Source organism: Tachysurus fulvidraco, chromosome 10 (genome assembly GCF_022655615.1).
Source record: "Tachysurus fulvidraco isolate hzauxx_2018 chromosome 10, HZAU_PFXX_2.0, whole genome shotgun sequence".
Lineage (NCBI taxonomy): Eukaryota > Metazoa > Chordata > Actinopteri > Siluriformes > Bagridae > Tachysurus > Tachysurus fulvidraco.
This window is the reverse complement of record NC_062527.1, coordinates 8,795,344-8,821,936: the sequence shown is the minus strand read 5'-3', so window position 1 is coordinate 8,821,936 and position 26,593 is coordinate 8,795,344. Positions and strand designations below refer to the sequence as shown.

General features: G+C 36.9%; 2 protein-coding genes across 6 annotated transcripts; one reads left to right on the top strand and one right to left on the bottom strand.

The window, feature by feature from the left end:
* The first annotated feature begins 1,309 nt into the window (after positions 1-1,309).
* atp8b4 (ATPase phospholipid transporting 8B4) lies at positions 1,310-20,697 on the top strand. 5 transcript variants are annotated; one of them, XM_027173153.2, is made up of 29 exons: positions 1,310-1,540; positions 2,889-2,956; positions 5,278-5,373; positions 5,793-5,851; positions 6,747-6,860; positions 7,024-7,122; positions 7,806-7,867; positions 7,982-8,054; positions 8,323-8,393; positions 8,535-8,617; positions 9,341-9,499; positions 9,644-9,732; positions 9,940-10,136; positions 11,101-11,309; positions 11,414-11,457; positions 11,570-11,735; positions 11,883-12,071; positions 12,811-12,926; positions 13,574-13,738; positions 14,399-14,510; positions 14,601-14,706; positions 15,389-15,536; positions 16,058-16,241; positions 16,596-16,819; positions 16,902-16,985; positions 17,073-17,318; positions 18,035-18,173; positions 18,313-18,443; positions 18,523-20,697. In XM_027173153.2, the coding sequence occupies exons 3-29, from the start codon at positions 5,298-5,300 to the stop codon at positions 18,871-18,873; spliced, it is 3,696 nt and encodes a 1,231-aa protein (XP_027028954.2). In that variant the 5' UTR covers positions 1,310-1,540; positions 2,889-2,956; positions 5,278-5,297; the 3' UTR covers positions 18,874-20,697. The 5 variants fall into 5 exon arrangements, with proteins under 5 accessions (XP_027028954.2, XP_027028957.2, XP_047675590.1 ...); XM_027173156.2 differs by lacking the exon at positions 5,278-5,373; XM_047819634.1 differs by lacking the exons at positions 1,310-1,540; positions 2,889-2,956 and adding an exon at positions 3,250-3,825.
* A 218-nt stretch (positions 20,698-20,915) lies between these two features.
* Positions 20,916-26,590, bottom strand: galk2 (galactokinase 2). The gene is made up of 10 exons (XM_027173158.2): positions 26,359-26,590; positions 24,620-24,708; positions 24,420-24,543; positions 24,207-24,297; positions 23,913-24,059; positions 23,216-23,314; positions 22,905-23,057; positions 22,448-22,658; positions 22,146-22,347; positions 20,916-21,304 (listed from the first exon to the last, which is right to left on the bottom strand). The coding sequence occupies exons 1-10, from the start codon at positions 26,400-26,402 to the stop codon at positions 21,097-21,099; spliced, it is 1,368 nt and encodes a 455-aa protein (XP_027028959.2). The 5' UTR covers positions 26,403-26,590; the 3' UTR covers positions 20,916-21,096.
* Positions 26,591-26,593: the final 3 nt, after the last annotated feature.

Genomic DNA, 26,593 nt, shown 5'->3' with positions numbered 1-26,593 from the left:
CAGGCCTCCTGTGACCTAACCCACCTGACCGCCACCAGCCGCACTCGCCAAAGCATTAGCACACTGGCACATCAAAAACAAAAACAGTGTACAACCACAGACAGTACACGTTTACATGCTCGTGTTGCACATTTACAATATCAAGGAAAGCATTGTATAGTCCACTTATTTATTTATTGAAAGTCTATGTACAGTATGCTATTGCATAGTTTGTATAGTTTGTACTAGCTGTATAGTCTGTTCTTGCTCTGGCCTGTGTATCTGTCAAATACATAGAGTGTATTGTTTGTACTGATGGCATAGTTCATACCTGCCCCTGCTTCGTTGTTGTTTTATGTTTTATGTCTTTATGTATGTTACACCGTTGACCTGTGAGACACAGCATCTCGTTCCACTGTATGTCCCAACATGTAGCAGAATGACAATAAAGCTAACTTGAACTTGAACTGATAATGAAATTGCTGATCCAAACACCCAAATTTTTATAAATGAAAATCATGGAAATTGTCAGAGGTCCATAAACTTTTGCATATGACTGTATATATTGGTTGTCCAAATGTCTCAAGGTTTATGTCTTGAAGAGGTATTTGTCAGGGCCCCATGAAGATTTTTTTTATTACATAACTCGTGGATCAATTAAATAGCCTCATCTGTATTGTCTTTTGTGTAATGTTTTTTGTTTGCACTGTCTTTTGTCTCGCACTGTTGCACCAGATTGCACAGTTGAACTTTATGTATCTGGGACTAACTTACAAAGTCCTTATAGCTCTGTCTTTGTTTTATGTAGCACCCTGATCCTGGAGAAACGTTGTCTCATTTCACCATGTACTGCAACAGCTATATGGTTGAAATGACAGTAAAAGCTTCTTGACTTGACTTGAAAAGCATTTATATGTAATACAAGTAAAGCAGTTGACGTCTTTTTCCAATAGACACTAACATAGAGAATAACAGGATAAATGACCAAATCTGACCATGAATCCTAGTGAGATTTAGGTGTAGCATAGTGGCATGTGATCAATTAACTGTCTAAAAAATTCCTGTAAATTGTGTACCAATTAACGGAAGGTCCTCACAAGGACAGTAAGACGTGTGCGCCTGGACGAGTGCGCCTGGGTGTGAGTGTGTGTGTGTGTGTGTGTGTGTGTGTGTGTGTGTGTGTGTGTGTGTGTGTGTGTGTGTGTGTGTGTGTGTGCGCGCGCGCGCGCGCCTGTGCGTGCGTGTGTGTGTCTGAGAGAGAGAGAGAGAGAGAGAGAGAGAGCAGTTGTGTTTGTGGATAAGGACACCGGAGCAGCATCATGTCTGGAGCGAGATTTCGGTAAAATGCTTTGCTTCCTTTTTACGCAAGTCTGTGTAAACCCTGCGGTGTCTGCGTGCAAATTCATGTTTATACAGTGGAAATAGGAATCTTAGGCGATATGCTCGGCGGCGGTAAAGCGTAATGAATTCAGTGTAGAGGAGGCTGTGCTGTGGCGCTGCGTTATTCGCCTGCAGGTCCTTATGTGTTTGGTGCTGAAGAGGCTGAAGAGTACATCATCAGGTACACACACACACACACACACACACACACACACACACACACACACACACACACACACACACACACACACACACACACACACACACACATATATATACATATACATATATATTCTTTATTTATTCATACTTATATATACATACATACATACATATATATATATATGTGTGTGTGTGTGTGTGTATATATATATATATATAAAGTATATTTATTTATACTTTATTTATTCATATATATACATACATACTTATATATACATCCATACAAACATACATACTCCAAGCTAGTAAGCTAAATAACTTTAATATTTTAAATATTAAGAGCAGTCAAACCTGTCTACTATGGGTGTCTTCACAAGATGTTTGTACATTGCTTCACCTGAATGCAGATGAATGTTATTTAAATTGACACCACGGCTTTGTTTATGTGGAATGTTGTTGTTGAGGTGCCATGATGAAAACCACCGTTAGGTGATGATGACGCAATTCAACAACCTGCCATGTCTACTAGATTATCTTATATTGTGAACTTCTGAAATGGATGTGTTAAATATGTCTTGTGAAATAAAATATCATTAGGTGCATATGGTATTAAACACACACACACACACACACACACACACACACACACACACACACACACACACACACACACACACACAGGATCCATTGCTTGTCTATACAGTATGTCTACCTTTGTATAACATCTAAACTTAATAATGCAGTGTCACTGTATGAAGTCAAATGAACGACTTTTAAATCTTGGGCGTAAGTGTTTACTTACCTGTTTATTCCCAGGCCTCTCAGAGAGTCACTGGGTTTCTATTGGCTGCAGTTCCACTGGGTTCTCATTAAGGCGACCTCTCCAGTTCCCAGTGCTGAGTACATCTCTAAAGGACAATTATTCAGCATAATAATCAGCGCGTGATATTAAATATCTCACATGCGGTGGATGCCCTCCAAATAAATGGAGCTGTTTCTCTATATTCAGTTTATAAATTCATTGCTGAATATTAAGAAATTTGTGCAACCATAGGCTTGGTTTTGTTAGATATGATTCATTCACTTCAGCTCTTCTCTTAATCATCCAGGACTTGACGGTGTGTCCAGACATTCTTCACTCTTTTCACCTAATACATTTCCATTAGCTTTACTGTCTGGTTACTTTATGCTAATTACAGGTTAATTAATAACTAAATTACCAGCATAAAGTGTAAATGGTTAAGATTGTTCTCAAAGAATTAAAATCCAAAATCAGCACTAGATTTTGCACAACATATTTTTTGTTCATTAAAATTTTGCTTTTAAATTCAGTGAGGATATATGTTCATGCTTATGTTGTTTTCTAGAGGAATCCTTGGGAACAGTTGGTGGTAGTCTGATGTTATGGCTATTTGGAAGAAGAACATTTACATTGGTAAGAACTAACATTTATAATTATGTAGATTTCACTGTAATATATATGTGTAAATGTATATTTATGTAAATATATTGAAATTATTTATTGAATGTGAGAATTTTGATGTAGGTCTAGGTATTATTAACATTTTATTATTAACACTCTTGGGCAGGTAATTCTCTCAGAATAAAATGTTTAGAAAGAGCACACACACACACACACACACACACACACACACACACACACACACACACACACACACACACACACACACACACACACACACACACACACACACACACATATATATATATACTGTATATATCACTGACTGTTTGTAGTCCATTGTGTATTAAGCTCTCTGTCTGTTTTAGTTGAGGTCATTTTGTTTCAGGTCTTGTTGCCTGGAAACCTTGGTGCCACTTTCTGAAGATGTTGTTACTGGCACATACAAATGAAAAATCTCATGATATACAGCTACGTCCTTAATCAATCCTTATCAAACAAGGCACATGTACAACACATCTATGAATACTACTGACTAGCTATTTATTGTACACTCTGCTGCTCTGCAGAGATAAGTTGGAGATTCTTCTTCTGAGATGATTCGTTGTGTGATCATAAGTGTTGTGTGAATCTCTCCTTTATGCATGCCCGCACATTTCTTAATGGTGGGCGGGAATAAGTAACAGGAACTCTCCAATGACGCAATGCTTTGTCTTTGAGACCTTGTGTAAACCAGAGATCATTAAATTATCCTCTCTTCACACACTGGAGTAAGAATGTATACATGTGTTCACTTTTACACACATATTACCTTGAGGCTATTTGGAGGCCATTGTTGTGGATGTGGATGACAGAAATGGACATAAAGGTCAAACCTGCAGGTGATATTCTCTACGTTTTATTTTTGTTGGCTCACTCTCTGTGGGTTTGTATTGGTGAGAACTGATACTACTTTGTGTCATTTTTAGATTAAATGCAAGGTAAAGTTTGGGTGACAAACCTTGTTTGTGATGTATAAAAATTAAAGCTGGTTTTGCTTTTGAAGCTTCAAATAAGAGTTTTTTCTTCTGTTATTAGATATTTACTTGAGAGGAAAAAGTGTTGCTTACTGATATCTCCATCATCTAGATGTATTCAATTTTCCCGATTTATTATATAGGAAGTGGTACAACATAGAATCTTTGTGTTATGTTAGTCAAAAGATGCTAATTTGGAAGGGGATGTCCCATATTTACAAGATTTTGTAAAATTTACAATTATAAAATTAATGTCTGGATGTTGGTAGTATGCGTCAGATGCTGGCTATACATTTATATTTTATGATCAGCCTGTTATTTTATATATTGTTATCAGGACCTTGCTGGTGATTATGTCTGTGCTGTGGATTCGGTAACAAATACTAACCAAAGGTGTAAACAGATCAGACGCGTCCAACTAAACACTGATTAATAATTAACACTTAGTGGCACCTGCTTTGAAATACTAATTCCATTATCTATTGTGCTGAGGGTTTGCTTGGGGGAAATTTCAAACTTATATTCATGTTTTAAACTGTCAGTATTAACTATGAAATAGCTGTTTGTGCTTGAAATGATGCTGTTCTCATTTTAAAGGGGTAAATGTGGAGGACTTTGAGCATTTATGGTAACACAGTTTGGAGGTTGCAGTAATATTAGTGTAATATGAGACTTTATATTTTAAGAACTCTCCAGCAGGATTCCTGTTTAAGCATTTTAGAGGTGATGTCTTGGCATTATGTCAGCAGAGATTTGCTAAATTTGAATCAATACAGAGTCGTTACTAGACTCTATTTTACTTTACTTAAAACTCTACTTTGGCCTGCATGAGGATTTTTGACTAAAATCATTTTGCCACCTGGACATATTTTTGTTTTAAAGCTTTATTTCTGGACAGTTTTTTATTTGAGATAACATTATGCATGTGCTTGTAGAATTTTTTTTTAGATATAATGTAAAACGATGCACTTATAAGAGTAGAGAGCACAGCACCCTGCTGTTCACAGCTTCTCAATGATTAGCCATAGAATAATTACTTTACACCCCATGAACTTTGGCATTCCACAGCAATGGCTAAGGTTAATACGTCTCTGTCTGTTAGACATTCAGGCAAGTGCAGGCAGTGTCCATTACATTCCATATTGAAGACTAAAGCGACTGTAATATTAGTATAATTACCTGCCCAAGAGAAATGCTGATGCCATGCATATAAATGTGTGTAGGTGACTGGTATGATTAGTGTGTAGTGATGTGCTTCGGTGGTGTACAGTGGAATTTGAATTGGCTGATTGACAAACCTTGTTTGTGCTGTATAAGAATGACAGTGCAGGCAGACAATGGCAGAGAGATGGCTGTGGACCTTAGTGCCATGGAGAGGAGGCTGGAACCTGCGCTCCAAAGAGCATGGACAAGGTAGTGCTGTATGGGTTCATGGGCATAGAGAGGAGAATAAAGTATGCAAAGAATATCAAGAGAGGATTTCTAAACTATTAAACATGGTTTATTTCTATTTATCTGTTTATGGTTCTATGATAAAAGTACGGCTTATAGGAGTTTGTGACTGGGAGAAAGCCAGAGAAACAGAAATCAAAAACAAAACAGGTTGTTATAACTGATGTTGGTCGTGTAGTGAACAGGGTTTCATTACAACTCCATCCAATTTTATATAATTACTGCAAAGGACCTGAACCAAGAATTTGAATTTAAGTGGGTTAAATATGAGATAGTTGAAATAATGCTAGAGGGATTGTTCTAAATTGTATTTATGTTTGTTAGAAAATACAGTCCCAATGACATGTTTTTTAACCCCCTAATAATTTTCTTCTTTTAAGAAGAGGAACGCCATGTTAGAGCCAATGACCGTGACTACAATGAGAAGTTCAGTTACGCTGTAAGTTATTTTCCATCTGATGTTTAAGTTCTGTCATAAAATGCAGTATGTTACTGAAATTATACTGTATGTGAATAGTTCTTACGATTACCTACATACTTTAGGATTGTATAAGATAAAGTAGGAGCAAGCAAAACAAAAGTGAGTACATCCTGTGATGCAATTTCTAGTTAAAGGTTAAATTTTAAATATACAAGCCTTTTGTTTGGAAATTATATTGTGGAAATTATGACCAGACGGTTATGAGTTCAAATCCCAGGTCCAAAAAGCTGCCACTGCTGGGCCCCTAAGCAAAGCTCTTAACTCTCAATATAGTATAAAATATGTATAAACTGAAGAAAAGGGTCACTCTGTATAAGGGCATCTGCCAAATGGCAGAAATGTAAATGAATGCTACTGAATGTAAAGACCAGAAAATATCCCTAAACACAATGGAGAAGCACACAAGAGGTTTTAAAGTAGAAAAAAAAAGAAAAAAGAAAACATCATGCCCCAATTCATGATCTGAATCTTATAGAATATCTTAGATAAACTTAAAGCAGAAAATAGGGGAGTATATGCAAGGAAAAGCTGAGAAGCATCATCAGGGAGGTATGACAGAATATATCTCCACAGATTTGTGCTACAGTGGATTCCTTTAGCTTTAATTTTTCACTAAAAATAAATAAAGTCAAATTAACTGTCATTCCTGACATTATAATGATATTGAAAAGGGGTGTGTTTACTTTTGTTGTGTACTGAATGTAAGCGATAATGATCAGATAGATATTCTGCAGCATTCTTAGAATCAGACACATAAAATTTAGAGCATGATTAAATCTGATTAAAAGTGATCATTATTAATCATATCAACAATGATTTATTTTTGCTGTAATGATATTTTGTTCTTCTCCAGGACAATCACATCAAGACAGCAAAGTATACCTTCTATACCTTTCTACCTATTAACTTGTTTGAGCAGTTTCAACGGTTTGCCAACGCATACTTCTTTGTTCTGCTAATTCTACAGGTATGTTTTCTCAAAAACAAAACACAGTTTTTATTGCAGATAAACAGTGATTCTCAGACCCAGTTTTATCTGTTTTAAAATTTTGTATGGAATTCATTAGATAATAATTAAGCTCTTGCTAATAGTAATTATATGATGTTTCTGTCTGATTCTATGTTAATAGCTAATCCCCGAGATCTCCTCTCTGTCCTGGTTTACCACTATTGTGCCTTTGGTGTTGGTACTGACTATCACTGCTGTAAAAGATGCAACTGATGACTATGTGAGCATCTGTTCTGTGTGCTGACATGCTGAGTTTTATCATTTTTTTAATTAATTGCTAACGTTTACAATATGTTCACTGTATATGAAAATAGGTTAGATAGAATGCATCGGATTCAATTAGAATCCCATTTAAAATGTTTCATAGGCAGCACTGTGACACAGCGGGTAATATCGCCAACTCAAGGGTTCTGAGCTTGGATTAATCTCTGCATGTTCTTCCTATGTCCATATCGGTTACTGAAAATTACCCCAAAACATGGTGAATTAGTGAACCGTCGAAATTGCCCCAATCTTTTAACATGTGTGTTTGTGTGTACAATGGACTGGCTTCCCATCTATGGTGTATTCCAGCCTAATGCCTAGTGTTCCTGTTGATAGGCTCTGTATCCACTGAAGATGTTAGTCATACTTTGTTTTTCACAGCATCCTGTTACATTATATTATAGTATATATCGTATTGATTATTTTGTCTTCATTTCCCTCACCATTTACAGATAATGCATTTATCTTTCTATTATAATTACTATGTAAATTGCCAATTTATCCTAGAATTTTCATAGATTTGAACAAAAAACTGGTACACCAATTTCAACAGAACATTTTGTAGTACACTTCTATTTTGTAGAACTTCCTTAGCCTCATTAGATTTTCATTAGAAGTCATTTTTCACTTGTGTTCCAGTTCCGCCATAAAAGTGATCAACAAGTCAACACACGCCAGTCTCAGGTACTCATCAATGGAAAGTAAGTCAAATTTTTTAATACTTTTTATAGTGTTATCAGCTAAGATACTTAACAAATAAAAATTGTGATGAGTCCTAGATAGAGGAAATGTCTTGTGTCTTTGTTATTCTGCAGGTTACAGAATGAGAAATGGATGAATGTTAGAGTTGGAGACATTATAAAACTTGAGAACAACCAGTTTGTTGCTGTAAGTGTCTGTCTTTCGGAAATGTGCTAAAAAAGTAAATTCAATGGATTTGAAATGAATACCTTTCATTATGTTATTGAGCATTCATGTCAAATATAAATGAAATCAACTCTCGCCTGAGATGTTACCGTAGTATTGGAAATAGGCCTCTAACGTATCTCATATGAACTTATATGATGAGTGACATCAGAAGTGGCACTATGAAAGCCTTACTGGAGTGCTTGATTTATTTATCCACACATTTCTCTGTTTTTTGTGGGATCGATAGGCTGATCTGCTCCTGCTCTCCAGCAGTGAACCCTATGGGCTGTGCTATATTGAGACAGCAGAGTTAGATGGGTAAGAGTATGCTACTGTATCAAGGCACATTAATCATTGCTGACAGATTTAGTGTCTAATGCCTTCCAGCTTCTCCTTTATAGTTATTAAACTCCCATCACCTGTGTAAAAAAGCTTCTCCATGAATTTTGGTTTTAACAGAGAGACAAACCTGAAGGTGCGCCAAGCTTTGACTGTAACCTCAGACCTCGGAGCAGACGTTGCCAAGCTTGCAGATTTCGATGGTATTTCCGAACATGAGTAGTGCACTATCATTACAGATGTACTTTCAAGCTGAGCTCACACACAGCAGCTATTCTCATTCTCGCACTGATTAGATTTAGTGTATGTCTAGCACTAACAGTTGTATGCTTGAACTAGTGTGAAGGTGCCATATCAGACTTTCTTCATTAAGCTTTTGAGCGTGATAGATTTCTGTATGCCACTGTAAAGTATTGTAGACTCCTGTAACATTTTACAGTATGATGTGTTTATACACTTACTATCCAATTTATTAGGAATACCACAGGAATAAACTTATACAATCATGCAGTTATACATTTGTATGTGGGAGATCTGCTGTTTCTGAAATGCCTAAACCAGCCCATCTGGCACCAACATCCGTGCCCTATTTTCCCTGTTCTGAACTTTCACTGAAGCTCTTGATCTGTATCTGCATGAGTTCATTCATCGTGCTCCAGCCACGTGATTAAATGACCGGATAACTGTATAAATGTGCGGGTGTACAGGTGTTCCTAATAACGTGAATGGTGAGCGTATATGTCAGATGTATGTAACTTAGCAAGCATACACATTTGTAAAAAAGGTTCAAAAAGTGTGCACAAAGGAACTCAAAGATCACAGATTTAACATGGTGTACATTTATGTACACCAAGTATACTCATGTACATATACAATACCTCAAAATTTACTGATTTAACATTGTGTTTTAATTTTTTGTCTATCAGGAGAAGTTATATGTGAGCCTCCTAATAATAAACTGGACAGATTTACTGGGACTCTGTACTGGAAAGACAACAAGTATCCCCTGGACAATGAGAAAATGTTGCTGAGAGGGTGTATTCTAAGAAACACTGAGTGGTGTTTTGGCCTGGTCATCTTTGCTGGTACTTTTCCTTTTTTTGTGATCATTTAAGTACTTCCAAATAGCTTTAGATCTACTCTCCTATGCAGCCACATTGTATTTGGTACTTTGGATTTATTTATTAATGTGTAATGAGTAACAATGATTGGTGGTGTGTTTTTGTAAGGGCTCCAAACCAAACTGATGCAGAACTGTGGGAGGACAAAATTCAAAAGGACCAGCATTGACAAGCTGATGAACACTTTAGTACTGTGGGTGAGTACTTTATATGCAGGGTTTTGTCTGCATTTTGCATCAGAATTACTCATCGTTCGAGAAATGAGTTTATTGTGTGTCTGCTTGTGCAAGCTGAAATCTACAGTCTACAAAAAGAACAATTACTGATTTCAGATGCAGGCTATAAGCTGAGTGATTTTGGTTTTTAGTAAGCAAAAGTGTTGATATAGATTCTTTGGTTTGCAGATCTTCGGATTTCTTATCTGTATGGGGATCATTCTGGCTATAGGGAACACCATCTGGGAGGAAAAAGTTGGGCAAAACTTCTGGGCATACCTTCTTTGGGATGAACTGCTAAGCAGTGCTGTCCTTTCTGGATTCCTCACTTTCTGGTCTTACATCATCATTCTCAACACTGTTGTTCCCATTTCTCTTTATGTTAGGTATGTGGTGATGTTGCAGTAGTCCTTCAGAGACGTCTCTTTATAGAGAATTTTTATGATTCGTTAGACTATGTAACCAATCGAATACTTATTTGCTGATTACAGAGCCCGATTATTATCTAAATATTAGTACCAATTTGAATAGCTCTTAGTATTTCTCAGACAGTTTTTGCAACCTTATGTTGACTTGTCAGTTGCCAACACAGGATGTTGTATTTTGTTAAGATTTACTGTCGGAAAAGATTTTGCCCATTCTCTGTACACCTGCATGTTCACTCAATTATTTGAATCAGCCAATCATGTGGTAGCAGCGCAATGTATTAAATAATGTAAACCCATGTCAAGAACTTTAGTTTATTTCCACATCAGACAAAATTGAGGAAAAATTTGATCTTTGTTACTTTGCTTGTGGCATGGATGTTGGTGCTAAACAGTCTGGTTCGAGTGTTTGATTGGGATTTAAAACAGTCTGTACGGTTTACACAGAATGGACGTGAAATAGTTCATTTTAAACAGTAAAATAAATTTTAAAAAAGTATGTAAAAGCTTTGTGCTTTGATTAGTGAGGTCAGAGGAGAATAGCCAGATTTGAGCTGGCAGGAAGGCTACAGTAACACTCAATAACCAATCTTTAGGAATGGAATGAACAGAAAAGCATTTTAAAAATACACAACACTAAAATCTTTGTAGTGCATGGGCTGGAACAGCAATAGACTAAGTCAGGTTCCATTTCTGTTAGTCAACAGAAATCTGAGGCTACAGTGGGCACAGAATCAGCAAAGCAAGATAGTTGAAGATTAAATTTTCTAGTATTTTTTGTGATGATTATGACATAATTTTGTGCATTGTGATGCAGTCACACGATTTGCTGATTTGTTCATTTCATACATGAGCTTAGGTAGATTTGTTCCTGCTAAAATGGCCAGTGAGTTTAAATTTATAGTTTTAATTTTACTATCTGCAGTGTTGAGGTGCTACGTCTAGGCCATAGTTATTTTATAAACTGGGACCGTAAGATGTACTACAGTTCTAAGGACACTCCGGCCGAAGCAAGAACCACCACCCTGAACGAGGAGCTGGGCCAAGTGGAGTTCATCTTCTCAGATAAAACAGGGACTCTCACTCAAAACATTATGGTTTTCAATAAATGTTCCATCAATGGCAAGACATATGGTGAGTATATACATTTAGATTTTACATTCCACTCTAACACAAATAATGTACCTTTTTTGAACAACCATGCTTTACTTTGCTAACTGAAATCTATTCATATGTAGGTGATGTATATGATGAGTTTGGACACAAAGTGGATATCACAGAGGTAGAATTTACTATGTAATATAATTTCAGATCCAAATCCCTGACACAATTTAAGGCAAGTAAACCACCGTAGGGATAACGAGTCACAACTCTTTGTTATTCTCACTGTTTAGAAAACACCATATGTGGATTTCTCCTTCAACCCACTTATGGACAGGAAGTTTCGTTTCTATGACAGCAGCCTAGTGGAGGCCATTAAATTGGAGGAGCCCTTGGTGCAGGAATTTTTCAGGTTGCTAGCTCTGTGCCATACAGTTATGCCTGAAGAGAGAAATGAAGGTAAACTCTTCATGATTAACAAAGATACTTGTTTTAGTAACTGGCTCATAGTTCAAGTTATCTTGTAGACTATATCTGAGAACCTTGCAGTCCTTCTGTGCTATACTGAGTGTCTTAGTAAAGACTTTTATCTTAAATCTGTCCTAGGGGAACTGGTCTATCAGGCTCAATCACCAGATGAAGGAGCTTTGGTTACTGCAGCCCGCAATTTCGGATTTGTATTTCGAGCCAGAACACCAGAAACCATTACCTTGTATGAGATGGGACAACCTGTCACCTACCAGCTTATAGCTATATTGGATTTTAACAATGTCCGGAAGAGAATGAGTGTTATTGGTGAGGCTGATTTCATTTACTTATGTACACAGTAGCATTCTTATCAGTTAAACATATTTAGGTATTTTGTTGCTGGAAAACTGACTGGTTCATTGCTGACAGACTTTGAAAGTCACTCTTGACATCAATATGCATGCAAAACATGGGACAGCAATTTACCAAAAGATAAACAAACAAACAAACAAACAAACAAACAAATAAATAAATATTATATATTTATATATAAATATTATATGGACATGAACATTATAGTTACTAAACATAATTACTTAGTTTACATCAGACCATTTTCAAGTTTCAAAAGAGATCTTTTCCTTTTGGGCTTATTTTCTAACTGAGAAAAGTCTTTTGTATTGATTTTTCTTTGTATTTCAGGAGTTTCTTGCCAGATCCGTATATATGCTTTTTTTAATGTGCCTATCTATGTGCTATTTTTATGTGGAGATGTGTTAATGCAACCAAAGTTTAGTTAAAAATATTTATGAATTCAGAATTGTGAGATTATATCTATAATATTTTATAAAATACCAGCTTTTAGGGTCTTCCAGGAATATTTCAGATCAGTGCATCAGTACTTACTATGGTGATGTGGCTGACTTGTCTAATAATCAGCAGACTGTAGTCCAGCAAAAATAAGCTTGTCTAATCATTTGTATTTTGTGTTGTATTGTGCATTGTGTTTTAAATGTTATATGACTATGTGAACACAATAAGATGGTCAGTCCTTTCTTTAATACAGTGAGAAATCCAAGGGGGCATTTGAAGCTTTACTCTAAAGGAGCTGACACAATCATTTTTGACAGGCTAGACCCATCCAATGAGGACCTTATGTACACTACCTCAGAACACCTTGATGTGAGTTTGTTCTTTTCTATTTTACCTACTGAACACTAACTAAATCTTATATATCTAATAATAATCTTGAATTTTTATTACATTAATTCTTTATATTATTCCTTATGTTTACCTTCTGTTCTATGTTTATGTTCTGTAAAGCTGCTTTGAGACAGAGCGCTATACAAATAAACTTGAATTAAATTGAATTGAATTAAATCTCATGTTCACAAAGCTCATTTATAATGTTTTGTTTTATCTATAAAAAAAACATCACCTTACTGTAAACTCACATTTTCAATAAAAGCGCTCTTTCAGACTTGTTTAAGCGGTTTAAGATTCGTTTTAAAACTGTAAAAGTGTCTTTTACCACAGGCTGTCGCTCTGGCATCTGTTATTTATTTAATTTTACAGTTTCTCAAATAACAATTAGTATTCATTCTCTAGAGAGGAGAAACTGTATTTAATCCTGTACTGAATGGATGCCAATTATGTTTTATAGAGCTACTGTATAACCGGGAAATTAAACCGGGTAATAAAATATGCAAATGTACATTGATATATGTGCTAGCTCTTCTTTAAATGGGATAAATATTCTTTTGGATTGATTGTAATATTTCTGCAATTTCTCTCCATTGATTTGGCCCTTTAATGTCTCTTTGGTGAAGGAGTTTGCTGGTGAAGGTTTGAGGACGTTAGCTCTGGCCTATAAGGATTTAGATGAGGACATGTTTGATGAGTGGATGAAGAAGCTGCTATTTGCCAGCACAGTACTGGAGAACAGAGAAGAGAGACTTGGGGCTCTCTATGAGGAGATAGAACAGGGACTTATGGTAAGAGCAGAACCCAGGACAGCTTGTGAGTGTACTGTATGTGTGCAGTAGATAGATATGTGTTCAATGTACAGTGTAGATAAATTATAAACAGAGATGACAATTTTAAGTAAACACAGTTCTACAGTTATTCACTACACCTCCACACAAATTCTACACATCTCTGGAACTTCACTGGAGGAATAAACATTTTATGGATTCCTTTTATGGATATTCCTTCAAATTGTGTTTTAATGATGGTGATGGAAAACACAATATAATATATCAGTCCAAAATCTCCAGTAGGTGTTTTATTAGGTTGAGATCTGTTGACTGTGAAGGTCATAGCCTATAATTTACATCCTACTTCATTCAGTGTGTTTTTGTGTCCTGTGAATGAAGACATTGTCAATCTGGAAGAAACCACTCCCATTAAATCCTGTTAAATGTTTCATCATTGGAAAAATACAAAGAATAACTTTATATTGATTTTATAATGACTCTTCTCTTTAAGGGGACAAGTGGATTCAAGACAGAAAAATGTCCCCATAGTGGGTGGGCAACTGTGCCACTTTTTTTTTTAATCTTAAATTCGTTACTTGTCTGCATATGTATTATGTGAGAAAGATGTAAATGTGTCTCTACACAACAATACATGCTGTGACTCTTTTTTTAAATAAGCTTCTTGGAGCTACAGCCATTGAAGATAAATTACAAGAAGGAGTGCCTGAAACTATTAGCTGCTTGACCCTGGCCAATATTAAGATCTGGGTTCTCACTGGGGACAAACTAGGTGAGCATAATCAGTGGTAATCTCTGTAAAGTCTTAGTTTAATACAGAATGTTTTTCATAACTGTTTCAAAATGCTTCTTATTTTTTTAGAGACAGCAATGAATATTGGCTACTCCTGTAACATGTTGAGAGATGACATGAACGAGGTGTTCATAATCTCAGGTCACACCACGCTGGAGGTTCAGCAGGAGCTTAGGTAACTTGCACAGTCAGTTTAGCTAATGGTTGACTGAGTGCTAAAAACAACAGCTGAACAACTAAAAACTAAGTCCTTAACTTTGTAGTTGTCTTCTCATCTTGGGGAGATTTTTCATCACTATTTTCAAACACATATTTCAATTTTTTACTGCTTTATTGTAAGGTTATACATGCAACCCCATAATAATAAGTATAACTTTTCTAATCACTAATTTGCCTTCCAAGGGGGGCACGATGGCTTAGTGGTTAGCACGTTTGCCTCACACCTCCAGGGTTGGGGGTTCGATTCCCGCCTCCGCCTTGTGTGTGTGGAGTTTGCATGTTCTCCCTGTGCCTCGGGGGTTTCCTTATATATACTCCAGTTTCCTCCCCCGGTCCAAAGACATGCATGGAAGGTTGATTGGCATATCTGGAAAATTGTCCATAGTGTGTAAGTGAATGAGAGTGTGTGTGCCCTGCGATGGGTTGGCACTCCGTCCATGGTGAATCCTGCCTTGATGCCCAATGACGCCTGAGATAGGCACAGGCTCCCCGTGACCCGAGAAGCTCGGATAAAGCGATGAACGATAAAGAATGAATGAATGTATGAACGAATGAATTAATGAATTTGCCTTCCGTGATCATTTTGTGAAATGTATTTCAGTTCTTTATTCTGATTCTTGCTGTTGTTGAATGCTCAGAAATGCCAAAGAAAGAATTATGGGTCCTAACAAAGAGAGGTTCACCGGTGGCCAGGATGAGGGAAAGACTGATATGTATGCCAGTGACTCTGTGTTTGAGGAAACCATTATTGCAGAATATGCACTTATCATTAATGGACACAGCTTGGTAAGAAGACTTGTGTTCTTGTTGTATAAAAGCAAAATAATTTAAGAATTAATTTCATGACTCTCATGGATTATTTATTTGAAAATGGAAAGCATGCTGCTTTTATCTATTTCTACTGTCTAGGAGGATTTTACATTAGCAATTAGGTCATTTAATCTTCAGTTTATCAGCTGGCCTTATTTTTTAATATTTAATATTTATGTTGCAGTCTGGAAAAACTTAGATTCCACTTGAATTCTGTGATAGGCTGCAAATAAAACACAAATTTCCAAGCAGGAGAGCCTGTGATTTTTAGAACTACCGTTTATTTAGCAGAAAATGTTGAAATTTGACCATGCAAAGTGTTTTCCCAGACAGCCACACATTTATAATTACAGACAAATGTATACATTAGTGAAAACCCTGAAGCAATATAATAGCCTTGTGGTTAGTTAGTTATCACTGATACCGTGCAGAACATATTGATGTTCATACTGGTCTAAGATCTCATAGCAGACTGACGTCTGATCTCTGGTCTACAGGCCCATGCACTGGAGGCAGACCTGGAGCAGATCCTGTTGGAAGTGGCCTGCTTATGTAAGACTGTGATCTGCTGTAGGGTAACTCCTCTACAGAAAGCTCAGGTGGTGGAGCTGGTCAAGAGGCATAAAAGAGCTGTTACCTTGGCCATCGGGGACGGAGCTAATGATGTCAGCATGATCAAGAGTAAGACTGATAATGTATTCAGTCATGATACTAGAATTAAACCTTATATGAACAATAACATGGTGATACACTAGCTGCATGGAAAATGTATATGTATAAATTATATGATCAGGCACATATCTAAAATTAGACAATTCTTTTGTTATTTTTGTTATATTTCTTCTATCATACCTTTTTTGAATGTATGTTTAACATTTGGTAGAACTACATATCTCAGATCATAACACACTGATTGAATATAAGCTCTATGCAGTTAAAATGTATGATGACTTCATTTAGACCTCAGTGTATTCAGAGCTGCCATATATGAAGCAGTGGTTACCTAGGTGATCTGTGGTGAACTGTTCTCTCCAGCGGCCCACATTGGTGTGGGTATCAGTGGGCAGGAGGGCATGCAGGCTGTTCTGGCCTCAGACTACTCATTTGCCCAGTTTCGCTACCTGCAGCGCCTCCTGCTGGTCCATGGCCGTTGGTCCTACCACCGCATGTGTAACTTCCTCTGCTACTTCTTCTACAAGAACTTTGCTTTCACACTGGTGCATTTCTGGTTTGGGTTTCTGTGTGGCTTCTCTGCTCAGGTAAGCCCCTAATCTATCCAGTAAATGCTAATGCAGAAATATCACAAATATATGAATATTTATTCGTTGTTTTGTATCACAGACTGTATATGACCAGTGGTTCATCACCCTGTTCAACATAGTCTACACATCTTTGCCTGTTCTTGCCATGGGCTTGTTTGACCAGGTCAGAAATCGACACTCACTCTCTCAAATAATTCTCTTAGCTCCAGAATGTTAAAGTAAACAAGAAAATGTTATTGATTTCTGACAGGATGTGAATGAGCATTACAGTCTGCGCTACCCTAACTTGTACCAACCTGGGCAGCTCAATCTCTTGTTCAACAAGCGAAAGTTCTTCATGTGCACCATCCAGGGCGTGTACACTTCATTCGTCCTCTTCTTTATCCCCTATGGGGCTTTCCTGACTGCTGTGCGAGATGACGGCTCCCATATATCTGATCAGCAATCCTTTGCCGTTACTATAGCAACCTCACTGGTCATCGTGGTTAGCGTCCAGGTGACAATATTTTTCTCTAGCTCTTACACAAACAAATATATAAGTATATTTAATAGAGTATATTCAAATAAGAGTTTACAGAAAGTGCTATAATTTAGAAACATATAAGATTTTGTAAAAAAAAATAAAAAAAATTACAGAATGTGACGGTGAATGTGGTATAATAAATGTATTAATATCATTTTAAGGCACATATAATTTAGTTGATAGAGAGATGTCGTTATTGAAAGCAAATTTTATTATTTGTAACATTAACTCCAATCCATTTGTACATATCTTTTGAGAAGCTGCCTCATTGTCTCATTTGCACTTTACATGCTAATTGCTGTTTCTGACTTCTGCTTAGATGCTAACTCCATTTCACTGGCTTTGTACTTGTACTCTGGTCAGTGACAATAAAGTTAAATCTAATCTAATCTAATCTAATCTCCAGACAATATAAATGTCCCTTTATGCATTGATGGACACAGTGACCTGATATCACCAGACTCACGTCTCTCACATACTTGTCAATAACCAGAGACAGGCTAACATTGCAAACAAAATTTTTTTAAAGCAGTATGACAACCAACAGCATTGAATTAAATCCTTATATAATTATGGATATGCACCACACTGTATTCCTCATAGCTGTATCATAGCAGGTTTTAGAATGGAACTCTCAGATGCTTTTTATTGAGATTCTCTTGTCTCTGAGTGCTAAGTTTCTCTTTCAGATTGGTCTTGACACAAACTACTGGACTGCTGTGAACCACTTCTTTATAGGGGGTAGTCTAGCCATGTATTTCGCTATACTGTTTGCAATGAACAGCGATGGCATCTTCAGAATATTTCCAAACCAGTTTCCATTTGTAGGTGAGTGTAACATAACACCACTGTTATAGCCTGACAGAGTAACTCAGTCTGTTGTTAAGATTTCCATATTTAGATTGCTAGTGTGCCAACTGAAGAGCTCCCAAGGCACCTGTCACATGACGTGTTTCTTTTATTTTAGGCGCAGCACGAAACTCCTTGAATGAAAAAAGTGTTTGGCTTGTGATTCTCCTTGTAACAGTGGTGTGTATAATGCCGGTTGTGGCTATACGATTTCTCAGGACAGACCTTCAACCTACACAAACTGACAAAGCAAGTATTTGACATTCAAAATCAGGTGGTGTGCTTTAATTCTGAACCATGAAAGTAACTGCTTTCCTCTGTTCTACAGGTACGTTTGCTCCAGCAGGCCAGCAGGAAGCAGGGGCCTCAGGAGCAGAACCTGAGACGAGTGCGCAGGACAAGTTCCCGCCGATCAGCCTACGCCTTTGCCCACCAGCAGGGATATGGGGAGCTCATTACCTCTGGCAAGAATATGAAGGTCCCCACTTCTGCTACTTCAGCTTTCCCTGGCTCATCTCCACAGAGAATCAATAGCAGTTCCAGTTGGATGGAGAACGTAGCGAAAAAGGAAACGGACATGAACCATAAAACAACTGCAGATGAGACTGTGTATTCTGGAGTTACAGAGCACTTCAGACATGGAAGCAAGCACAGTATAGAGACACTGTACACAATCTGATCAACTGGCAGACAATACAATATGTAGGGCAAACTGAAAAATCCTAGCTCAGTGAAGTTAAGGGGATTTTTCTGTAGCCTTGTCCAAAAGCAGGGAGCTGAATCAGGTACACTTGTAGGTACTCCAGGAAAAGGTTGTGCTACAAATACAACTACAGAATCTGAATATTTTATTTCATCCCAGTGTAACATAAAGCACAGAACACTCCAGGCAACACTGCTCAGTGCTGGACTACACAGAGAGCAGTTCTGGGTGGTCAAACAGCTTGCGCATGGGGTGGCACTAAAACAACAGCAGCATTGCACAGGAGAGACTCCAAAGAGCAAGCATAATGAAGCACAGATAAACCAACCTTCCTTAACTAATATCCTTGTTCATGCAAATGTACTCTGTTTTCTTCGGGCACTTCTATCAAATTATGTGTTCCGATTCAGTGGCTCTGAAGAACAGTATTTAGTTTCTATTTCATTTCCCCAACTGACTGAGACGAGCATGCAGATGCAGAAATGTTGCTTCAGACATCCACCTTTTTGGAGAATTTCTCTAAAGCCCTTCATATGCTTCCAGATATTGCTGAGCAATCGAGTTTTCTGCGTGCATAATTTCAATGCAATTATATGAGGTACTGGTAAACTACAGTCCTCTCAGGATTTATGTTATTTATAATTAGTTTTATTGCTATGACCAACTTGTAGGTTTCAGACACTTCGAGCCTCCCATTTTAAAAGAAAGCATTTAAGACCAATGTTATTATCAAAGACAGGGTTTAAGGAGTTTACATTTACTGATACAGTAATACCTCTACTTGAATAATTGTAATGTTTCATTGACAACTGGTTGTATTGCTCGATTTTGTTTCGTTTGTAACTTTGCTTAATGATTTTAAATACACATCAGATGTAGTAAAGGTTTTCATATAATATGTTGTTTAAAAGATCTTTAAGAACAGATCATTAAACATCAGTGAACAAAAATAACCCTATTGCCCTATGACGTTACAATGACATTGATTATTTGTAATAAACTGCACAATGTAAGATTTAGACTAGAAATGTAGATCACTTGTGAATTGTTATTATCATCAATAGAGCACAGCATGTGCTGATGGTCTTGGTTCTGGCATTAAAGTGGAAAAAAGCTTAGCCGCGACACCGGTTGTACATATAGACCCCTCTATATGAACATACACCGTTTATTACTCATTATCCACCGTTGTAGTCAGCATCAAGTTTGCGTGCAGACCACAGAATGATGAAAAGGGCAAAAGTGCAGAAGATTAATGTTATAATTCAGAGGCTACACAGATGTGCCTTTCATCCATCTCCACCGACAGGTAAAGCTGTAAACAGTGACTATGCTGTCTACAGAAAGAGTGACAAATTGGGCATTTGTTTCACTGTCCTTTTCCAAAAGGAAATATTTGTGCCTTTTTATTTGAATCTCAGTAAAAGAAGTATATTTTTGAGTTTCGTCCAGGATTTATCACTCTGCTATCAATTCTGTTTCTGTTTTGTTTTTACATGTTATACCTGATGTACAGAACATTTAATTTAAGTAAAGAATGTTTATTTCAAAATTCTATGTTAGAAAACATTTGTGGTTTTTTTTTCATTTAAAACTATGAAAATTGTAGGTGGTTTTGTTTATGTACAGTTTGCCTCCTTTAATTTAACGTACCATATGTTTAGAATGTATGAGAATATCCTGCTGTGAATTTTGTCAATGAAGACCATGCAAATTGTTTGTGGTTTTTATTTATATGCATGGATTTTATACAAGCCATTTTACTTTTATATGACACATAAAATGTCCATTCTAAACTTGTTCATTTCTGTGATCTGTTTACTTTAGTAATTTCATTTAAGCACAGAATGTATCAGTAAACATTTGCTCAGGGCACAAGGTTTTCATTAAATCATAATACATTCATGTAGAGACTGAGATTTTGGGAACGTTAGTTATTTAGTTAGTACCTTGGCAAACATCCAACAGCTTCCTCCTGCTTAAACTATGCAGAAACCACACATGAAGACACACAGCACTCTTATAAAATTTTTTAACCACGGCATACTTCAGGCACCTTGTACAAAATTAGATTGAATCAGACCCACAAGATAAAGTAATATACACTGTTATCCCTTTAAACGGCAAAGATAGGAAGCAATAAAATTGATAGTTTGGTCATGAATGAAAAATCAATAAATCATGTTTCTCCATTTGATTTTATAATTCTGTAAAAATAGCTGCTCCTCCCGCTGGCCTTGTTACAAAAAGGCTTTGCTTTAGCAGAGCTGCACGTCGAGCATCAGGCATGTAGTAGCCGTCCTTCACTGTCCGAAGAAAAGAATCTATCCTTTCAGTGGGTACCATGGAAACAGCACAGCCTCCCCATCCAGCACCTGTTAACCTGGAACCCACTGCACCTGCCTCCCTGTGGAGAACACCATGTTATTAATCTTATATCAGTATTACAATTTATTTCAACAAAGATTAAAAAAAATGTTTTTTTTAAATAATGAGCTGAATTGGGTTCAAATCTGGATGTCAGGAGATTGCAGGTTGAATCCTGATGGTGGCAGATATCTGTGGCTGGGAGTCAAGAGCAGAATTGCCCTGTCAATCACAGCAACACTAGCTAATCACTGGCATCTGTGAGCTCAAGTGTGGAAGAATGCAGATAGAGGCTTCTTCCAAGAGTAATACGCTGCCCTGTAATGCAGCATGAGCAGCAGTTCAAAGTGGCTGGTGTCATGTATCTCAGAGGATGCATGTGGTAGAATTCCCTCTCACTGGTGGGTAGGTATATGATAGGGGAGGGAGAGAGTTAGCTAGTGGATGGAAATTGGCAGGAAACCAGACTGGGAAGATGGGGGCCACGAGGCAAAAATTAAATCAAAATCAAAAATAATAGTATTAAAATAAATAAATAAGACTAAGACATGAAATAAAAGGTGGAACTACTTATACCAGTTAAATTACCACCATCTCCCATCTTGTTGGATATCCAACCATGTAAATGGGATTTGACAGCCTGGAGAGGTTCAAAGGGATATGCATTTTTAAATAGTGAATTAAATGAAAAAACTAAAAACACAGTGATTATTTTTTCAAATTGAATACCTCTATTTATTATTTCCCAATATTTCACGTTAGGTAGCGCATCTTTAGTATATCATAAATGCAAAGTAGCCTCACTCTTTGCAACCCCATTTATTTGACATGGCTCAGTTTGACACTTAAGACTTACTGCAAGAGATTTTCCTCTCACTCACCGACAAATATCCACCAGCTGGTCCAGCTCTGGGCAGCTACACTCATACAAGTCTCTGCAGCTAGTATGGCTTTGGTTCATTAGCTCACCGAGCTGTAGAACAGCATCAGCGGGTGCAGAATCACAAACAGCCTTGAAATGCAGCACCCGTGCTGCTTCACTGTAAACATGCCTGGCCCGCTGGTACAGCTTGAAGTGGGTCACTGAAGTAACAAGAAAAACAGGGACTAATGTATTTGATCTAATTACATGTAAATGGAAGCTTCAGATGGTCCAGATTCTTAATTCAATAGATGTCCTTACCATGCTTTGTGTTAGCACTCAAGATATCGTCACACAACTGCTGAGAAGTGATTCCCAGAATACTGCAAATTTCTTCTCTGCTGTAAGGCTCAGGGTGAAGGACTTCCTCCACCAATTCCATCATCTTGCTCAGACTTGAGCCCAGTTGTGTCTGTAGTTCTCCCAGCTTCTGAAAGCTGCTACAATCCAGGCCTCTGACTTTAGCCAGTATCTGTGAGCATGTGAAAAGTGAATAAGTTTCCTTTTAGATCATCTAGTTTTACACCATTTCATTAAGATTAACTGTGAGAGATTATGCTGTAGTTCTTGCAATTACATTTTTTTTGATATCTTAAAAAAATATGTACACATAAATAAGCTCAATCAATATTTTAAAAAGGTACAATTAGCTACTCAAAGGCTACATCTTCTTTTTTAATGAGCAATAAAATGCAGTGAAATATGATGAGCTTCTCACCTTCGTAGCAATGCGGCATTCCACCACTCTAATGTTGAAGTGTGACGTGGCTGCCTTGTTCATTTCCACGCAACTGTTAGCGATCACAAAGACAGCGCCATCTGGGAGCTTCACATCTGTGCTCCTCAGGGGATTGAACTCTATCAGCTTTGCCTTGAGTGATAACCAGATAATCAAGAAACAAAGAACAAATGTGTCTCAGATGCACTACTACATCATCATATAGGAAGCATAGGTGTTTATACGCTTTAAGCTATTAGGTCATAATTTACACAAACTGAACGCATAGGGATGATAATAAAATTTATTACAGTTCCCTCTTCAGCAAGGAAAGATATGGACTGATCCATCCCTCCTCCTTCAGTTCCAATATAGTGTTCACACTTAGCACATGTCTCAGCCAACAAAACCTGTCAGAAATAAGGTAGGATTTTACTCTGATGTGTGCCTTATGTGTAGAAATGATTCACAATATATGGATTTAGTACACTGTAGACCATCTACAGTCAACAAACCATCTAGAGGCTGTTAGCAACCTTTGAGTGACTTAATCAGCCTATGAACTAATGCTAGAGAAAGGATCACAGTTTACGCCTTTTGATATTTAGATTTAAATATTTATGGGTTTTTTAAGTGACTGAAAATTGAGTCAGTTTCCCAATGTGTAATGTGCCAGGGTCATTACCAGTATCCTAGCCTGGGTACAATATTACTGAGTCACCAACTAGGGAGCTGATTGAGACACACCCATAGTTTAGAAGAAATCTACAGACTTGCAGCAAGTCTATTTAGCTTCAGTTGGATTGTACACATCATAACACTTGAGTTTAGTAGATCATTTTAGACCTCATGTTGTCCCTTAAGCCCATAATGTTGACAGCCTAATAACTGGCTCATGATTCAGTCTATAGATGGTTTGTACAGAGCCCAAAGTTACAGTGTCATCTCATTATATAATAAACATTGGAAATTCACAGCCAAAAGAGATGAATAATGATTCTGTTTTACTTTGGAGACAGATTTTTGGTTGGCTTCCATCGTGACCAGGCCAGCACAGCACACAAGTGCGCTGGAACTAGACAGGCCTGAACTAGCTGGAATCGTTCCATCCACAACACACCGAATCCCAGCCAGAGAAGACAAGCTCAACTGTTCCTGAAATGTTGAAAAATGTATAAAACATAATGTATTTAAAATGTTAAGACTTTTTACCAGTTACACCCCAATCAATAAGAAAAAACGAAACAAACCAACTAAAACATTAGATCTTTACTTTAAGGATGAGGTATCTGCTTCTCTCACCTGAACACCTTTGACTCCACAAAGAAAGTAATAATGCCATTGAGGATTTGCTGGATCTATGGTGATTTCACTGACAGACACTGTGAAATCCCTTCAGAACCCCCCCCCCCCCACACACACACACAAACAAACACAGCAGTTATTTAGTAAAATTACTCAACAGTGCCATCTTCATGTTATGTCAAGACACTCCTTGGAAACTGATACACTTACTTGTATTTGGGATCAATGTTGGCCAGTTGGATTGTCTGAGAGTTGCTCATGGAAACAGCAGCAAGTATATTCTGCTCGATAGCCATTGGGAGGACGGCATAACCACAATAGTCGATGTGTTCTCCTGTAATGAGTATAATATAATGATATAATCAGTACAATGCATAGCATATATAATTTGAGAGACAAAAATAACCGACCTATTAAATTCACTCTGCCAGGAGCACAAGCATAAAACAGAGGGGTTTCTTCATACTTTCCAATAAATGCCTTTTTCAGTTTTTGAAGTCTGTAATGGGAAACACACAATATAAGGAAAATTTATAATAATCACACAGATTATTACAAGTAAAAAAATAATTGAGGTGTTGTGTGTTCACAAGAACACATATTTTTAACACATAAAATTTGTCTTTATGCCACTGGAAGTAAAACCTGTGCGACATTTCTCTGCTTATTTTTCTTTTTGTTTTATAATGTAGTTCTTACTGGCAGTCTTACTGCCATCTACTGCAGATAATTGGCTAAACAAGTTACAAAGGGGTCTTGGGTTCTTTTTCTAGTGTACATTTTATATGTTAAACAGTTTAGCCACTAGCCACAAAACAAGCAATTCATTTTTTATTTCAAAATAAAAAACAGAAAAGGCAAAAACAGTCTGGTATTTTTGCATATCTCTTGTCTTTATTGCTGTTGTGAGACAACTGTACACTCGTTAACAATGGATGCATGATTAAGTTGTGTTGTAATAACACATTAATGAGGATATAGTAAAGCTTGAAATGGCATAACATTTTTAATTATTCATTTATTTTTAGACATTCATTGGTTAACATATTTATACTTTCAATGTGGCCACATCATTTAATAGCACACTATCGCTGAAAATAAAGAAAAGGGATCAGAAACTTTTCATAAAATTCTGACTTATATTCCCAAAACTTTCAGAATATAAAATAATCATGTAAACGTATGTTTCAAGCATAAGAGGTTAATTTGTAGATTATTTAGTGATTCTGAATGAAGAGAAAGTGAAGTCTCAGTAGGCTGTGACATGCAACTGTTGCAGATATAGAGATTTTATTGTTTTATGAATTTGTTCTAAAATAAACGCATAGGAGGTTGTTAAAAACACTTTATGTATGTGGATTGTATTTTACGTAAATGTAATATCAGTGGGACACAAATAGAATTTTGCATTTACCTTTTTTCTGCACTTAAACTAGCAATGAGTAAAACGGTGTCGAACACAAAACCCAAGACCAGTAGGAAAATCCTTACATGATATTATTTAAAAAAAAGATCATAGACACATTGTGTGTGTGTGTGTGTGTGTGTGTGTGTGTGTGTGTGTGTGTGTGTGTGTGTTGGGAGCTACTGGGGGCTCTTCCCCCAACTCAACTCAAAAAATACTGCTAGTGTGTAATATTAAATGTCACGTGACAGTATTATTATCACGAGTTTTCTACTGCAGAACAAATCAGGGGGAAAAACTGACATCCATAGTAGTATATATATAGTATATGACGTAAAACTACAGAATATGAATATGGGTGTTATCTGTAGTCGTTTGATGAAACTAATTGGTTTATTTCTGCACCGTCGTCTTAGAATGTTGTTATCTGTGTGGACTAACTAACTAACTAATTAATTAATTAATTGTTTGGTTAATTGGTTGATTAGTTAATTAGATAATAAACTAAATAAAATGAACCAAATGTTTGTAAATTATTTATATAGTTTTTTTGTCTACATGTGTCAGGAGGCATGATGGAAAAATCTGTAACAACATTAAAAAGGAAAACATTTAAGCCAGAGTAGATTTTGGAGGAGATTTGTTGTGATTGCTTATATGTCACTGACACATTTAACACAATTACATTATATTACTTCTGCTCATGCAAACTTAAGTCTATACACTGAGGAGTTACTAACATACCTGTCGCTGAGAAGCACCTTGATTTTGGGTGGATTTACTGCCATTATTGACACAGATACGATATCGTAAACAGTCTAAAAAACCCTTTTCTCCAACTGGAGCAGTTTATCAGGTGACAATCATATCCGGAATATGTTTTTTCCAGCTATACGGAAGAAGGGGACTTCATTCAAAGAGCTTTAAGTTGCTTGCAGACGTTAAACAGACCTGAGATCGGTTTCACAATTCAAACAGT

Bases quoted from the DNA above. Each gene is read 5' to 3' on its own strand.
- galk2 (XM_027173158.2), bottom strand. From the start codon at position 26,402: ATGGCAGTAAATCCACCCAAAATCAAGGTGCTTCTCAGCGACAG. The intron at 23,058-23,215 runs GTAATAAATTTT...TTATCACTCAAG, and splicing joins TCCTTGCTGAAGAGGGAACT to GCAAAGCTGATAGAGTTCAA. The intron at 22,348-22,447 runs GTAAGGACATCT...TTGTTACTTCAG, and splicing joins GAGTGCTAACACAAAGCATG to TGACCCACTTCAAGCTGTAC.
- atp8b4 (XM_047819632.1), top strand. From the start codon at position 3,729: ATGTGTTCACTTTTACACACATATTACCTTGAGGCTATTTGGAGGCCA. The intron at 7,123-7,805 runs GTGAGCATCTGT...CTTGTGTTCCAG, and splicing joins AAGATGCAACTGATGACTAT to TTCCGCCATAAAAGTGATCA. The intron at 18,174-18,312 runs GTGAGTGTAACA...CTTTTATTTTAG, and splicing joins AAACCAGTTTCCATTTGTAG to GCGCAGCACGAAACTCCTTG.